At 48.6% G+C, this 17,485-nt stretch overlaps 1 protein-coding gene across 1 annotated transcript in view; it reads left to right on the top strand.

Moving 5' to 3' along the window:
* ACOXL (acyl-CoA oxidase like) overlaps positions 1 to 17,485 on the top strand; it is a 375,298-nt gene that overhangs the window by 80,015 nt on the left and 277,798 nt on the right. Inside the window, 2 exon segments of the mRNA XM_045054588.1 lie at positions 813 to 885; positions 5,014 to 5,146. Of these exon segments, the coding sequence (XP_044910523.1) occupies positions 813 to 885; positions 5,014 to 5,146 (206 nt within the window).

Here is a 17,485-nt window from a genome sequence, read left to right as displayed (position 1 = left end):
GCTGGAATGGGCGGCGGGTGGGGTTGTGAGTGCTCTAATTGTATCTCTCAGGGGTGACTGAGGCCCTTGCTGGCCTTGCCCCTTGAAAGCACCTCTTGAGCAGACGACCCAGCTCTTGTGAAGTGGTGCCAGACATTGAAAACACGGGCAACTTCAGAAAGTCTGCTTTGGTTTCCTTGTAAGCTCCTACCTGCAACCATGTCCTTGTCAAGGGGTGATGTTCTAAATAAAGACATTTACTAAGTAAAGACTTTTTTTCCCCTTCAGATTAAATCTTTCTAAGTGCAAAATGAATAAAAAGTAGACCCCAGACTCTGATAGGTATCATTAAGAAAAGGGCCCAGGGGCTTTCAGGAACCTTCTGGGGAGTTGGGTCACCCCAACCACCCACTGCTGTTCTTGTGGCCATTTTCTCTTGTCTTTTTAGACACTTGGCTTCACACATGTATCCCTTGTGCTGGGAAGGAAGCGCTGGGAAAGAGGAAAAATTTGACTTCTTTATCACTGGAGGAGTAAGCGGTTTTCCTGCCTTCTCTGAGTTCAGGCTGACATTCCTTCTGTTGCCTAGGGCTCTTCCCTTCCAAGTCACAGCACAGAGATCCTCCACCTGAGCCCAGGAGCACAGAAGGCACAGCTCCTCAAGAAAACAGAGAGCATCCCCACCCCCACCCCAAATAGGGAAGCATCAGCCATTCTGGGAGTGCAAAAAAGGGTTTTGAGTTTTAGTGGAGACAGGCCTGGGAAGGAGCAGGGGTGGTGGTTCAGATGCTAGCACGGATTTGCCCCCTGCAGCTCTCTTCTGCTCTCTCTAGGCCTGCGTGGTGTGGATAATGGGATTTTAATATTTCACGAGGTTCGGATACCAAGGGAGAACCTTCTGGATAAGTGAGTAGTTTTCTCTTTAACTCAGGTTGACTGTGTGTATGATCTCGTTGCTCTCGCAAACTAGGCCTGGTGTCTCCGTCTTGTGGGCTGCACGTCTAGGCTGTCTTCGAACCACTCCCAGAAGTCTCTTGACTACCCACTGGAAAATGTGGATACAAAAGTAGAAATAAATGAATATTACCCAGAATGCTGTTACCCAGACTTAATGATTGTTGCACACACTCTAACATGTAACTCTAGACTTTTTTTCCATGCTAATGTACCAACAGACAGAGGTATGTTTAATTTTTACTGCATGAGATCCACTTATAAATTCTATGTTTTATAATTCTTAATTCCTGTTTAACATTATGTCAAATGTTTTTATGCAACCGTAATTACATATACGCATTACCATTTTCAATATTGCCATGATAGACTGTTGAATAAGTGATCTATGATTTATGTAATCCATCCCTTATTGTTGGGCATTTAGGTTGTTTCCTTGAAAAAAAATTTTTTTTCTATTATACACCAGGTAGTGTTTGTCTTCTTTGCGGGTGGCAGGAGATAAGGTACCGCCTTTCAGCTTAATAGGCTGTTGTAACCCGTACTACTTGGATGGATAATGTCAGAGATGCTCAGTGTCACTATTTCCCAGCATCCCACTGGTGTCAGGGGTGGGTTAAATGATGAGGTGAAGGCTTCTTCTTCGGGCGCACTTTGGGGGTGGAGCTCTAGGGGTTCACATTACGCTTTGCCAAGGCCAAGAAACACGAATTACCTTTATTTTTCTCAACAGCATTTCATGTATCCGATGAAAATCCTGACCTCCAGTGCTATTGAAATCTGTGAAAAAGCAATCAATCAAGCTGTGCATAATCAGCTGTCTCCCTGCTTTATGATAGATTTTTCTTTAACACTTCACTCCTTTTCATTGCCTGCAAGCCCTTGCCAGCAGATGCCAAAAGTTTAAGAAAAATGTGTGGGAAACAAACTGTAAGAGGACCAAATTCCGTTGACTACCCACCTCCCCCGCCGTGAAGTGGTAGGAAATAAAACAGTAACAACAAAAGCATCTTCGCAGTGATCCTGATGTGTGCTGAAACCCTTAGGCCCCCTCAGGAGCTATCTGTGCCCGTGACAGCAGCTCTGAGGACTGCCAGCCTTCCCCAGAGGTGCCTGCCCATTTCCTGGCCACTTATCAGCCGCACTCCGCTCTGGGAGATGGGGAAGAGGGAAGGAAAGCCACATGTGGAGCTCCCCATGTCTCACCCACTCTAATGAGCTCTCAGTGGCCTGGCCAGTCTGCTAGAAGCTGGACCCATTGGTTTAGCATTCATCCAATGCCCTCGAGATTAGGAAGTTAGATTCAACCAGAAAGAAAAGTGATAGTGAACTACATGATCTGTAGAAGGTTTGAGAATAACATAGAATTTTTTTTGATAAGCAAGATTTTATTTTATATTTACAGCTTATTTATTTTCAGAGAGAGGGACAGAGAGAGGGAGATCACGCAAGAGAGAGCACGCACGCAAGCGGGGGGAGAGGCAGAGAGAGAGAATCCCAAGCAGGGTCCAGGCTGTCAGCGTGGAACTCGACTCGGGGATTGATGACTCTTGATTTTGACTCAGATTGTGATCCCACGAACCGTGAGATCATGACCTGAGCCTAAATCAGGAGTAGGACACTTAACCGATGGAGCCACCCATGTGCCCCAAGCAAGATTTGATTTTAAAGCCATTCCATTGGTATTTAAACTGCCCCCAATATACCAGAGAATAGCAGTCGCAACACAGGTATTTTGAAGGAGGAGCCCCATTTTTGGGGTGTTGATAAAAAGTATTCCAATAAATAGATGTTTAGATTCATTGGAATCCCTATCAAAATCCCAGTTACCTTTTATTATTTTCAGAAATCGAGAAACTGATCCTAAAATTTATATGGCAACACAAGAGATTCAGAATAGCCAAAACAATCTTGCTAAAGAAGAACAAAGTAGGAGACTCACACTTCTGATCTGAAAATTTATTACAAATCTATAGTAATTGAGACAGTGTGATTATTATAGTGGATCCCCCTGAAAGCAGGTGGGAGGCAAAAAAGAAAAAGAAAAACCACTGTATTGGCATAAGGATAGATATGCAGACAGTGAAGTAGAATGGAGAGTCAAGGAATAAATTCTTACATTTATGGGAAATAAATATTCAACAAGGGTGACAAGACAATTTAACGAGGAACGAATAGTCTTTTCAAGAAATAGTGTGGGGACAACTGGGTATTCACATGCAAAAGCCTGAATTTGGACTCTTATCTCATCCCATATATAAAAATTAACTCAAAATGGATCACAGATAGAGGCGCCTGGGTGGCTCAGTCGGTTGAGTGTCCTGGGCATCCAGCTCTTGAGTTCAGCTCGGGTCATGATCCCAGGACTGTGGGATCGACCCTGCAAGCGGGCTCTGCACTGAGGGTGGAGCCTGCTGGAGATATTCTCTCTCTCTCTCTCTCTCTCTCTCTCTCTCTCTCCTCCTCCTCCTCCTCCTCCTCTGCTTCTCTCCCTGACTTGAGCTCTCTCATTCTTTCTCTCTCTCTCTCAAAAAAAAAAAAAAAAAAAAAGGGATCATAGATGTAAATGTAAGGGCCAAAACTGTAAAGCTCTTAGAAGAAAACATAGGTGTGAATCTTTGTGACCTTAATTTAAGCACCAAAGCACAAACAATCAAACAAAAACAGAGATAAGTTAGACTTCAATGAAATTAAAAAAACTTTTGCAACTCAAAGGACACTATGAAGAAAGTGAAAAGACGATGCACAGAATGGAAGAAAATATTTGGAAATCACATATGTTGTAATATATATGATACATGTATACCATGTAGGTCATTTGCAAATCATACATATGTAGTCTCCAGAATACAAAAGGAACTATTACAGTTCAACAATAAAAAGAAAAATGACCCACTTGAAAAATGAGCAAAGATCTGAATAGACATTTCTCCCAAGAAGATATGCAAATGGCTACTGAGCCCATGAAAAGATGCTCAGCCTCAGTGTCATTAGGGAAATGCCAATCAAAACCGCAATGAGACACCATTTTGCACCTGCTCAGATGGCTGTAATAAAAGAGGCAGGCCATAATAAGGGTTGGCGAGGATGTGGAAAAATTGAAACCCTCCTATGCTGCTGGTGGGAATGTAAATGGTGTCGCTGATTTGGAAAAGAGTTTGGCACTTCTTCAAAAGTTTACAATTTTCGTAGGAGCCAGCGGCAGCTCTGTTCCTGGGTAGGTGTGGAAACATTGTTCACAAGAGAATTGAAAACATGTCCGCCCAAAAACTTGTACACAAGTGTGCATAGCGTAAATATTCATCGTATCCGTAGAGGGGAAAGGACCCAAGTGCCGATCAACGGATGAATGGATAAGCAAAATACGGTGACTCCATACAATGGAGTATCATTGGCCCGCGAAAAGGAAGGAAGTATATGATACATGCTAAACCATGCGTGAACCTTGAACACAGTGAGCTGAGTGAATGGAGGCAGACACAAAAGCCACACGTGGTATGATTCCGCTGATGTGAAATGTCCAGAGTAGACACATCCATAGAGATAGAAAGCAGCTTCATGGTTTCCAGGGCCTGGGGGTATGATGGGGAGTGACCGCTAATAGTATGAGGTTCCTTTTGGGGTGGTAAAATGTTTTGGAATTGGATAGTGGTAATGGTTGTACAAGTTTGTGAAGGTGCTAAAAACCATTGCATTGCACGCTTTAGAAAGGATTTTATGGTATTTGAATTATATATCAACCACGAAAAAGCGGATCGATGTGTGGTCTTCACACTCGGGCTCTGCCGTTGGCTCATTGAGGGTGGTCCTCATCCTTCTTTTTGCCGGGAGCCGCTACTGAGTCACGGGCTGGTGGTGGCAGGGAACCTGCTTTTACTTTTCATGGGTCAAGCCTCTGTCAGAGTCTCCTGAGGACATCTTGTCTCACCCTTGACTCTGCTATCTTGCGAGGGCGGTTCCTGGATCCGGAGACCTGTGGGACATCCCTCTGTGTGCATATGGTATCCTTTCTAGTGGTGCCAAGTTCTTCTTTTGTGTTAACCCTGCCCCTCTTTTCCACCTGCTTCTTCCCTACCCTAGGTTTGGCTCTGTGGCTCCAGATGGGCGGTCCCCTTCCCCTATTAAGAACAAGAGTGCAAGATTCAACGGGATGCTGGCAGCGCTGACCCCTTCAAGGTTAGCTGTGACTTTCCAAGCTATGGGTGCCACGAAGGTAGTCGACTCTGATTTGAATTTACATCACTGTTTATTCTCTGCTTATTCCAGGGGTGGGTAACAGTTTCAGGAGCTGAGTTTCCCGAGCCACAGTTGGTATAATGTGGCTAAGGTTAATGGTTAGATACTGAGAAGCGCCAGTTGGCCATACCCAGAGAGCATTTCTGCACCCTTCTTATCATGGGATCCTATCCATCGGCATCTTAGATGTGCTGCTGCTTATGGTGGGTGGAACATAGGCACTGTGGCAAAAGGGCCACAAACTTTGACCCTGGGGGAACGGGTCATTCAGAACAGACACATCTGCTGGAGAAGCAGCTAAAAGCTGACACGTGAGGGAAGGCTGGCATATCTCAGCTGAGTTTACTGGGGAGCTTTGATGGTCGTGTGGCTCTTTGGGGTGTGACATTCAGTGTCACAGGTTGGAGTCCATGAAGCCAGACCCCCGGAAGGCATCTCTACCTCGCCTCCTCCCATACCTTCCCCAATACCAACTAGTTTGGAAAGAGCAGCCCAGAGAGGAAAGTTCTGGAAGGCTCCTGCTCCTCCCCTTTCTCCTCCTCCTCCTCCTCCTCCTCCTCCTCCTCCTCAAGGCTCAGCATTATCTGTTCTCTGGGCCCTTTTCATCTCTTTGCATGAGGGAAAAGCCTGCTTTAAGCTCCACTGAGCTTGGTGAAGCTGGAAGAAAAATTAAGAAACCCATGAATATACATTGTGGCTTGAATCCAATTTTTCCATCAAGAAGGAATAAATTTCATTCACCTGACATCAGCACAAAGTCGTCTGACTAGCAGGAAAATCCTTCTTTACTCATTTCCACTGTGTTGGTCCGGCTTCCCAGGAAGCCTGCCTGACAGGAGCTTCCCTGTGTTTTGTGTTTCCTGTCAGCTGGTATGACTGTGATGCCGTGAACACCCACACTCCGTACTGAGCCAGTGACCTCAAGTCTGCCCATGGGCACTGCTTCCCGCCCTTGTTTTTCGGCGGCCCTTAAAGGGTGTTCAATTCTGAAGCCCCGTGTCAGGAGTGGCTCAGCTGGTTGGTCCCCTTAGCTGAATCGTCTGACAAATGAATGAGCTTGTGATGAACTGGGCACAGAGGTGAGGCCAAGGCTCTATCTAGCACAGCATCAGAGTGCTGAGGAGGACTTCTTCTTCAAGTCTGTCATAGAAACCATTGCAGCCATTTCGAGACTCCAGAAAGAGGCAAAAGGAGAGAAACCAGTGAGCTGAGAATTACATTGTAGATGGGACAATATCGGATTCAGGATCAGCTGGTGCCTCGATGGCAGTATCTGCATAATATCCCCTGTGACGGCAGGAGCCTTGGGGTCCCTTTGCGGAGAGTGTGCTCGGTGAACACGAAGGCCCCTGCTGGCTCCCGGCTAGAAGGCGGTGCAGAAAGCCTATGCTTTATGTTTCCGAGTGGGCGATGCTGTGTGAAGGACGCCCAGGCTGCCGGCAGCCCCATTAGCTCATTCAGCCTAGTGCTGGAGTCCCGAGGGGCAGGATCAGGACAGCAGAGACGGGGAAGTGGCAGACCTTCTGGAAGAGACTTGATTTTAAGTATCACCAGATCTGGAGCAAAGAAGATGGGAGAGAGGAGACAGAGTGGATGATTCTTTTCTTTTATGTTTATTTGTTTTTGAGAGAAAGAGAGAGACAGCATGAGCAGGGGACGGGCAGGGAGAGGGAGAGAGAGCATCCCAAGCAGGCTCCGCACTGTCAGCGGGGAGCCCGATGCAGGGCTGGAACTCATGACTCGTGAGATCATGACCTGAGCCCAAATCAAGAGTCGGCCGCTTAACCGGCTGAGCCTCCCCGGCGCCCCCAGAGTGGCTGATTTTTTAAAAGGTGTGCATTCTCCATTCTACTGAACGCTGGCACCGTAGAGGCATTATCTTGATCATGGGCTCTGAAGTCAGAAAACCGAGGGCTCCAGTCTCAGCCTGGACATGACCAGCAGTGGGGTTGTGGGCAAATCAAGAGCCCTCCTTAAGCCTTAGTTTCTTTGCCTGTGCAACTGGCCTTGTGATAACGGTGAGGCATGAGTGAGGGGGGTGTGTAGAGCACTGGCACAGAGCAGATGTTCAATAGCTCTGAGCCATTACTGACGTGATGCCTGTTGCCAGTGCCGCTGTTGCTGGGAAGACAGCAGCTGGCTGTAAGAAAGGAATAAATGGGCTTTTCCAGGAAAACAGATGCCTGGAATCCTGGCCTGCAGGTAACGAGGCAAGTCTGAGACGTTTTGCAGAAGTGCGTAGTTTCCTTTGGATTCCTCTGTATCTGAAGCAAAATGCAGTGGCCGTGAGTCAGCACCTGCCCTGCCCAGGAGGCAGGTCGACTCTGTGACAGGGAGACCCGCTCGCGGAGCCTGCGACTCTGCACGGTTCGGGTGCCCCCGCTGCGCTCGGCCCTGATGGACAGCGACCCTGGCCACTGTGATCTCATCGCGCGCGTCTCGGGCGAGGATGATCTCACCCGTCCTCTTGGCAACTCCTCCTCTCCTAGGGCTCAAACGCATGACAGATGTTTTCTCGGCTGAAACCTAAGACGGCCCTGCTTGTTCTGCTCTCGCTGATGAGTGGAAAAATGGATCCTTTTCTCCTCCGTGCATTCCTCATGTATTAGAAAACTGTCACCGCGGCTCCCCATGGTGACATTTTGCTCAAGGCTGAGCATGCCCCGTCCTTTCAAACTTTGCCCAGATGTCTTATTCTTCACGGTTCTCTCTCATTTCCATAGTTTCTCAGCATTTTCAGATTTTTCTCTTAAAGGCTTGCCTTCATAGCCTTCCTCCAATTTGTGTCCAGAGTGCTGTGCCAGACTAAGTGATTAGCAGGAACAAAAGGAAAAGGAAACCAAGACGTTTGGCAGGGGTGGGAGGTGGGGGCTTGGGAGGGCTCTGTAGCTGAAGTGGGGAGGCTGGGAGGCCTTTCCAGAAGGAGGAGGGAAGTGGGGGAAAGTCACCGTGAGTTTGGAGGCAGAAGTAGAGGGAGTGTGAAATGTGAAGGAGGTCTAGCCCATCGTTTGGGGTTAATTTTGTGTGGAAGTAGATATTTCAGCATAAGACAAGCCGGTCCCCGCTCGCCTAAGGGTCTTCCCTAGTCTTTTTCTTTTTTTGACATTCATTTGTTTTTGAGAGAGAGAGAGAGAGAGAGAGAGAGAGCGAGCGAGCAATCGGGGGAGGGGCAGAGAGCGAGGGAGGCACAGAATCCGAAGCAGGCTCCAGGCTCCGAGCTGTCCGCACAGAGCCCAAACTCACGGACAGTGAGATCATGACCCCTGAGCCAAAGTCAGACGCTTAACCGACTGAGCCCCTCCCTAGTCTTTTAAAGTAGGTATTGCACAGAAGCGGGGTGTCTCCCCCAGAGTCCTGAGCCGCTCTGGGAGGGGCTGGGGAGCCTGCATTTGCAGCAAGTTCCCAGGTGATGCTGCCTTTACTGGTTGGGCACCGCACTTGGAGAACCCTTGTGCAGAGCGGATGCCTACAGTTGTAACTTTCCAGCCCTGTCCCAGCCACTTGTCATCTTCCTGGCCTCCCAGGGCCCCTAGGATCATGGCCCAAGTTCTCTTCTGGTCTCTAGTGACTTGCATGACTTCTCACTCCACCCTCCTCACATGCTGTTGTGCTGCCTAGCAAGCCCACCCCCACTTTTCACTTGGTGAGTTTTCGTGTACATGTCAGAGCTCAGGCGAGTGTCCCTTCTTCAGAAAGGTCACAGCCTACGGGTGGTCCTTCTGTCATGTGCCCAAGGCACTGCACTCCCCCTTGCAGCATTTATTATGGTTACGAGCAGCTAAAGATATGATAGGCCGTTTCTGCGTCCTTGCTAGCCTAAAAGCTCATCTCATTGCAGCGCGGGCCCTGCCGGCTTCATTCACGGCTGAGTGTTCAGCTTCCCACATGGTAGGGCACACAGTAGGAGCACAGCGAGTAGGAGTTGACAGAACGAACGAAGAATGCATCAGAATCCACAACCTGATTTGTGAACTAAGCATTCAACACATGTTTATTCTCGTGCCCCACACCCCAACCCCTCGACCCATTCCAGGGTGGCAGGGAAGAAGGATGTCGCTAACCCCTTCCTTCAGACTCTACATGTAATATGTGCTTTACAGGTGTTAACTTCTTTCTCCTCACGACAGCTCTGAGAGAGTTCCGTTGGTATATGGGGAAACTGAGGCATGAGGAGGTTAAAGGAATTTGTCCAAGGTGGGCATTGAATATACATAGGCTGACTCTGCTGGTCCTTGGTAAGGGAGACGGAAGGAAGGTCATACCTAGTATGTTGTGTAGATAAGATTGACATGTAGATATTATTGAAAGATATGGTTGACTTCGGTGGGAACAGGGGCAGCCCAAATGCACTACATGAAACCTAAGAAGCTGGAGGTTCTCAGGCATGTTCATGAGCTGCCCAGTTAGCTGAGTTACAGCTTTGGGCCACAGAAGGCCGTGAGCTGGCCTGTGAGTTGTTGGCTGAGAAGATACTCACCACAGCTGCCAACCAGGTCTGCAGCTGCTGGGAGCTGTGCTCCTCCTTGTCGCCTTATCCTAGAGCCAGTGCTGAGGCAGGCAGAGGGAAGATGCCCCATATAAAGTTGTTCGGTTGAGATGTGTGGGAGTGACATGCATGGAAACAGCTGGAATGTTGTGCTTACTCCAGAGGCCATTAACAGCATGGACTCCGGAACCAGCCTCTTGGATTTGCAGCCTGCCTCTGCATGACCTTGGCAAGTCACTGAGCCTCGCCACGCCCCTAAAAAGAAAGACAGCACCGCCTCGTAGAGCTGTTGTAATTCAGGCCTGAGTGGGTCAGCACCTGTAAAGGGCTTCTAGGGTGCAGGCATACACTAAATCGTCAATACGCGGAGGCTGCTATTATTATTATAAGGGATGTGGGGGCTTATGTGATCAAGGTCAGGAATGTAGATCATGAAAATGACCTCTGAGGTTGTGGGGATACCAAATTGGGTTTATAACCCATGCTCAGCCCTTTGTGGTATTGGTGCTTGAGCTGACAGTGGAGAATTATGAGGCTGAGGCTGGATGTGGCTGAAAAATGTCTGTGGTCATGGGTGTCTGTGGATATGGGATGGAGAGCAGTGAGGTCCGTGCCATCTGACTGTCTTCCTGGGGTGCAGTGAAGGACACATGGTCTTGAGAGAAGAGTGGAGAGAGTGAATGACCGTCTCTGAGTCATAAAAGGTTGCGGTATGTATGATGGTGGATAGCTTTTCCCACTTCCTGGGGCTGAAGGGAGAGCAAAGGGAAGCAAATGGTTTCATGTGGGACACTCAGAACTTGTGACGGGAACATGATCTTTTCTGATAGTGAGCCTTGTTGGACATGAATAAAGGGCCTGAGGAAGGTGGTAGGGTCCACGTTTTCAAGAGAGTCTCTCTCTCCCCTATTGATGGGAGTGCAGGGATATCCTGGCCTTGAATAACCTTTTCAAGACCTTTGACTGTCAGGTTTCATGGAGAATTAGAACAACAAAGAAGAAGAGGTAGGGGGTAAATGAGTCTTCTGAGTCAAAGTGGGCTCTTTAAACCACAAGGGGCGTGATGGCGCGTTGGGTGAACACAGCTGAGCAGGCTGTGTGTTCCTGCTGTTCTCTGGCCTCAGCTTGGGGCTTCCCCTTCACCCAGGCTTTGACACATCCTCAGAGATGTCTGGGATGTGAGTGTTCTTACCCTGGTGCTGGCTCCTGCATCTGGCTCTGTGTGCTTTAGTCACTGGCTGGGGCTGGGGCTGGGCAGCTCGTGTCAGAGTGTGACAGTTTGCCTGCCCTGACAGCCATGAACCAGATGCTATGACATTTTTCCCCGAGTTGACGCTCCCTCAGCCCCTAAAATTAATAACCTCAATTTCTGTGGCTACCACTATGATACTATCAAGTTTTTGTCTGTTTAATTCTTGCTAGGAGGTCACCCACTGTAGTTTTCTTCTGGAATCATTTTATGTTTACCTCTCCTTCTTGTCACTCAGTTTGATCTTATTTTTATCATTATTAATAGAACATTTAGTGGGCAGAGACCATGTCTTTTTATTCAGCTTTAGTGTAGGTCCCAGTAGAGCACTAAAAGTCATGCAGTCTTTTTATCCTTCCTTCCTTCCTTCCTTCCTTCCTTCCTTCCTTCCTTCCTTCCTTCCCTCCTTCCTTCCTTCCACTCACCTCTCCATCCATCTATCCATCCATCCATCCATCCACTCATCAATCAGCCTGTCAATCTTCACACTATAGACCCACCTGTCCATTCATCCATCTGTCTGTCCATCTATCTGTCCATCCAGCTCACCCATTCATCCATCTGTTTATCCACTGATCCACTCACCTATCCATCCATCCATCCATCCATCCACCCATCCATTCATCCATCCATCCATTCATTTACCCATCTACCCACCCATCCCACTTCAAAGACTCTGAACACAAGGATGATCCATTCATGAATGATTTCATAGTTAACGGGGAGCTATAGAATGTTCTAAAGAAAAGCAGTCACCTTTCTAATGGATACCATATTTTAGAAAAACTCCCTAGGCAAGAGTGTGTCAGGAGGAGTCAGAGGCATACACCATCCTCCAGAGCCTGGCCCTCACCCAACACTAAGGACTAAGAAGCATCTCTGTAGGGTCTTGTACCCACGAGGGCTTGGGGTGGGGGCTAAACTGAATGGGATTGGATGGAAATGGAAGTACTCTGACAATGATCGCACTGAGACTTCTGCCCTGTCAAGAGGCATGGAATAATGGAGGGTAGAGTGAGGGGAGGAGATGGGTTCCCTAGAGTAATGTCTTGAAAATGTGTGACGCTCACAAGTGTGTGTATCATTGAAATTCAGGAGGCAAAGTTGACTGATGTTTATTCCGTTGACACTTTTGTGATGTGGCCAGTCATTTGGTATCACAGAGAGTTGGAGCATTGAAAATGGAGCTCATCCTGTGTCCGTTGTATACTTGTCTTTTCAGATGTGTATGCTTTGAGGAAGCAGATTCACATAGCTCATCTCGTTCTACTCAAGTTGACATTATTCTTTCTCTAGCGTCCTCACACATACATACACAGGTGTAAGGGGCAGAGTAGCAGGACTTGTTCCAATGCCGGGGAAGACCCATGGGGTGGATACAGGGTTTGAGCTGGGTGAGCCTCAGAGGGGCCATCTGTGAAATAGTTTCCAGGTTTCTGGTGTAGAAACTTCTTCCCCCGGTTGACCGCCAGAGGGTAGCAAATACCAATAATGACTTGCAGATTATTTTTCTTTTCTATTTCTTTGCTTTTGTATGGAAGAAAAGGCTGGGATTTTGTTGCTCTCATCAGTTTAGCGCCTTGTCAGCTATGAGTGCTGATTATTACAAAGTGGTCAATATAAGGAGAATGGGGGTGCATCAGCTGAGTAACTGGCTCAAGACCAAGATTGTATGTAGGATGCAGTTATCTGGATGACTCTTCAGGATATAATTTGACTCACAAATGTCTTAAAAAATAAGTTTGCAGCATTTGGGGCGGGCGTGAAAATGGCGAAAAATTTTATTTGTGGTGTTTCCATGGCAGTTTACATTTTTAACAACTGAAATTTAAACATTGATTCTTTAAAAGGCACATCTGCTGCCTTTTCCCCCAAAGGGCAAAGAGCTAAGGATCCAGTACAACTACAGAGAAGGAGCACATGACATGAATTTGTGAAGTGGTTATTTTAAAGAATTACCGTTTCGAATGTACTTCGATTCTGTGAGCACATGTTGGATGAGACGCTGTGGGTAGTGAGCGGCGGAGCTGACCGGGAGCAGGTGTGTGCCCCCCGGGAGCTCCTGGTGTAGCCAGGGAACTGAGATACTTCAGCACTGTGAGGGGCTCCCTGTGACGACGCCTCCAGGGGTTACACTGGCAGGAGGAGAGAGGGGGTGGCGATGGTGTGGAGAATAACCCTTCACAGAAGGAGAGCCCTGAGATTTTTATGGTTGGAAGCGACCTCAGAGATAAGAGTCCAGTGCAGCCATTTCTAAATGAGGTCTCCGGGTCTCTCAGGCACCAAGACCTAGAAGTTGAGCTCCAGCCCTTCAGCACTGAGCAAAGTCTCCAGGTCACATCTGCAGGTGGACAGCCCGAGAGCGCAGGTGGTATGTGGAGTTTTTCCGTGCCGTAGGAGAGGAAAGCCTTGGGCATCCCTCCCCCTTTGATGTGGCCAAGGAATGTGAGATGTCTGTGACTCTGAGAACATTTCAAGGAACAGAGCTCTCGTGAACTAAGTCATCAGAGGCTGAGAAAACCTGGTAGGAAACCCCAGTCTCCTCAAACCCTGCACTGTGGCCGTGGCGGCGCTGAGAGCGGCGGTGACGCTGATGCCAGTGTAGACTGCTTCCAAGCTGCTCTGAGCCCGGGTCCTGCCTCGGGCTTGCCTTCCTCGGCTCTCGCAGCCCGCTCACCTAGGACAGGTAGAAAGAGCGCCCAGGCTGCAGCTGTGAGGAGCGTCATCGGCCCTGTTGTCCGTCTCCGGGGAGCATCATTTGCACCACCCGGGAGGTCAAGTGTGGATGATGAACGGCTGGCTTGCCATCCTTAGGAGCTTGTCTACCGGAAACTTGATACTCCATGTAGCACAAATGCCCGTGCAGGCCTCCGTACCTTTTCCTTCCTCCACATTTCATTAACTCCATTCTTCCGTCCCTGTGGATGAATCTGTGCGTTGGTAGGTTCTCAGAGAGAAAGGCGACAGGAGGTCAAGCCATCACCAAATAATAACTCCACGTACTGAGTGCTTCCCTGAGCATTTTATACGTCGTCACTCCTTTAGTTGTCACGGCAGCCCTGTGAGATGGGTGCCGTCACCATCCCCGTCTTCCAGATGAGAAAACGGAGACATGGAGAAATGGTAACAGCTCGCGCTGGGTCCACCGGGCCTCACAAGGCGGCAGCCCGCCGCTGGGGTCCTGCCCTTTGCCCGCACCGGGATGGCTTTTTCAATCCTCAAGCAAGGAGTTCTGTGAGCCCGGCCGGGACCCTGCGCACCGACACTCTGGGACCGCCTTGGCGCACGATCGTATTTGCTTCGGTTAACCAAACCAAAAATTAAAAAAGGAATTCGCCTACATTTAAAAACGTGGCAGTTTCACTCAGACTGGGATCTGGCAGATGCCAAATGGTTAGCGGCTGGGCCAGAATCCCGGCTTCTTTCTCCACTGTGGCCTGGGACCTGATTTGTTTTTTAGTGGCACTGTCTACTTTGCGTGATCGCCGTGTGTCACAGTGGTCCTGAGCATCCATCTGTCTGTGTGCTGGGAGCAGGACTGGGGAGGGGAGACAGGCTGACCCAGCCTTTGTATCCGGTGTCCTTCTTTTATGGGCCAAAGGTCCATTCATAGTGAACATTTGTTGAGTATGTACAACTCTGAGCTCAGTTCAGTGGGATGATTTTTATTTTTATTTTATTTAATTTTTTTAAGTTTATACTTTTGAGAGAGAGAGAGAGAGAGAGAGAGAACGAGCGGGGAGGGGCAGAGAGAGAGGGAGACACAGAATCCGAAGCAGGCTCCAGGCTCTGAGCTGTCAGCACAGAGCCTGACGTGGGGCTCGAACCCATGAACCACGAGATCATGACCTGAGCTGAAGTCGGACACTTAACTGACTGAGCCACCCAGGTGCCCCTGTGTAATTATTTTTAATTTTCAAGAGCTCTTTCTCTTAACTATTCCTTTTCTATAGGTATATGTTTTTGTTTTTTAGATGCAGTAGTTCTGTAATCTCTCTATAGAGATCAGTTGGAGATTTTTTTTCAGAGTTCTCTAAATTCTCAGTTTTTTTCCCCTACAGGGTCAGTTGGGATCAAGTAGAGAGAGAGAGAGTTGGGGGGCAGAGAGACTGGAACCCATCAATTACAATCAATGTGAGGTTAGTGCTAAGATGGGGTTATTAGCAGGACCAGGCCAAGGGCCACCAGGCTCAGCGTAAGCCATTCCGAGGAGTGTTCCCCCAAAGACTTTACACTGACTTTTCAAGGATAAGTAGAAACTGCTTGGGAAATAAAGTGGAGGAAGAACATTCCAGGCAGAGGGGAGACCATGCATGAAGGCAAAGGGGGGTAAACCAATGAAGCCCATTGTGGATGAACAGAAGGCTCTGTGTGGCCAGAGTTCGTATGGCCTGCTTGAGAAGTCATAGTGGTTACCCACCCCCCTAACCAAGCTGGCGGGTAAGCTGGGGCCATAATGGAAAAGGACTCATGAGCCATGGAGAACCTGCGAAGGAAGGGTTGCATGTGGGGTAAGAACGTGACCAGAATTGCATTTTAGATAGACTGTCATGGCAGATGGGTGGAAGATAGAGAGGGTGAAGGGTCCGGAGTTGGGATTAAGATAGTGGTCCAAGTAAGACATGATACACCGTTGGTATGGAAGGGGTGAGGGAAAGAATAAGGTGTTTATGGGAAGGACAGAATAGAGAGGATATTGGAGATGATTGGATGTGAGAGACCAAGGATGACAGCAGGTCTGGCTTTGGTGACTGCGTGACTTGAATTCATTCAGGGAGTTAAGAAGGGGTTGCCTCCTCTGCTCCCACTGATAGAAATTTTCCTTTAAATATACACCTGGCTTGACTCTACCCTTTACTTACGCTACCACAGGGGTTGTGCGGTGACCTACCTCACTGGAAAGCTGGAGATCAATACCTTGGGGTTTTTGGAGGCCTGCTGTCCCCCTTCCCCCTTCCTCAAGGAGCTGGTGTTGAGGGCTGGCCCTTTCTCATGGGGAGGTCTCCCTGTCTAGCATTGCCGGGACTGCACGGACAAGTGCGTCTGAGGCTGGGCTGCGGTATGAGTGAGTCCGCTTCCTCTAGCCTGGCTTGAATCAATAAGAAAGGTGACATTTTGGCCTGTGTCCACTGTTATTTGGTTTATTTCTCAATTAGCATAAAAGCCAGGTGGGGGTGCCTTGTAAAACGCAATGTAGGGACCATAAAAGGGAGGGATGTTGGTCATATTTAAGCACAGTCCCCTGCTCCTGTGAGGATATGTGGCCCTACTACATTATTACACGGTTTAGGATGGGGGAAATCCTGCCTGCGTTGTAGGGAATCCCTCTGGATCAGACTTGACCACAGTTTGGAGACGTTGTGGCTGGAGCAGGAAGACGTAAACTGAAGAATGGACACTCCCTGCCTGCAAGGTTGGCCCTGGGTGGAGTGCCTGAGGGCTTCTATGGAATCACCTCTATTTGCTGCTCAGAAAACTCAGAAGCAAGTGGGTCTTGCCTGGGGTGCCTGACCTGGGAGGTCAGTCTTTGGGAATGTCAGCTTTCAGAGAGGAGGATCTGTGTCTTCTTGGTCACTGTTGTCCCCTCTGAACTTAGAACAGGGGTTGGCACTAAGTAAGCACATAGTGAATGAATGAATGGATGGATGGATTGATGGATGGATATAGGGATGAAGGGAAGGTTTCTTTGATGGAGAAGAAGTCAGTCCAGATGACAGCTCCCTGGAGATCAGTTGCATGTCATTTGGTGGCATTTTAAATGAATTAAGGGCAGTGAACCCTGATCTGAATCTTTAAAAAAATTAAAAGCAGATATTCTCCATTTCTTCTGTGTGTGTACCAGACTTTCATTTTATAACTCTGGAGCTTGCCCACATCAGGGTATATTCAGTCCGTGAAGGAGTCTATACAGGCAGAGACTATTTTGGTTTTTTTATTTCCTGCAGATCTCACTTGCTCCCTGGCTCACCCTTGCAGATTGCTCATGGGTGAGCCTCATGGGTCTGACGACATTGTCAGTGTGACTGGAGTGCTATTCTGGGCAGATGACGCACAGGTCTGGGGATGGTCTCTCATTCTCTAGAGATGGCCGAGTAACAGGATTAAAGCTTCAGAGCACAGCCCCGGTCCCAGCCTGGAGGAGCTGGGTTAAGGGGGATTCTTTCTGGGCGACAGAAATGATCTCATACTCAGCACTACAGATCCGACTGAAGTTCCTCAGACAGGCCACACCTTGGAACATCTGGGCTCTGCCCATGACTTCCCTATCTCCTTTGCCATTCAGCCATTCTGTCCAAGGGTAGCTGTCCTTTCCTCGGGAAACTTCCCCGCCCTTGCAGCTGCCCTTCCTGCGTGGAGCTCTCACGGCACCTCGCGTGTGGGGCCCCAGATGTCAACTGTTGCCTGCTTCTCCATCTGACAGTTAGACTGGCAGCTGCTAGAGGACGGGGGGCCTCACGCAGCAGCAGGTGCCGAGGAGGCCCTCGATAAATATCGGTGAACCGATTCAGCCCCGGGGACTCCCCAGCCCCTCGCCGGCATCTTTGCTCTAAGGAAGTCCAGGAGCAGGGAAAGGGAGCTGC

This window comes from Felis catus, chromosome A3 (genome assembly GCF_018350175.1).
Source record: "Felis catus isolate Fca126 chromosome A3, F.catus_Fca126_mat1.0, whole genome shotgun sequence".
Lineage (NCBI taxonomy): Eukaryota > Metazoa > Chordata > Mammalia > Carnivora > Felidae > Felis > Felis catus.
Note: the sequence above shows the minus strand (reverse complement) of the source record. Positions and strands in the feature narration are given on the sequence as shown.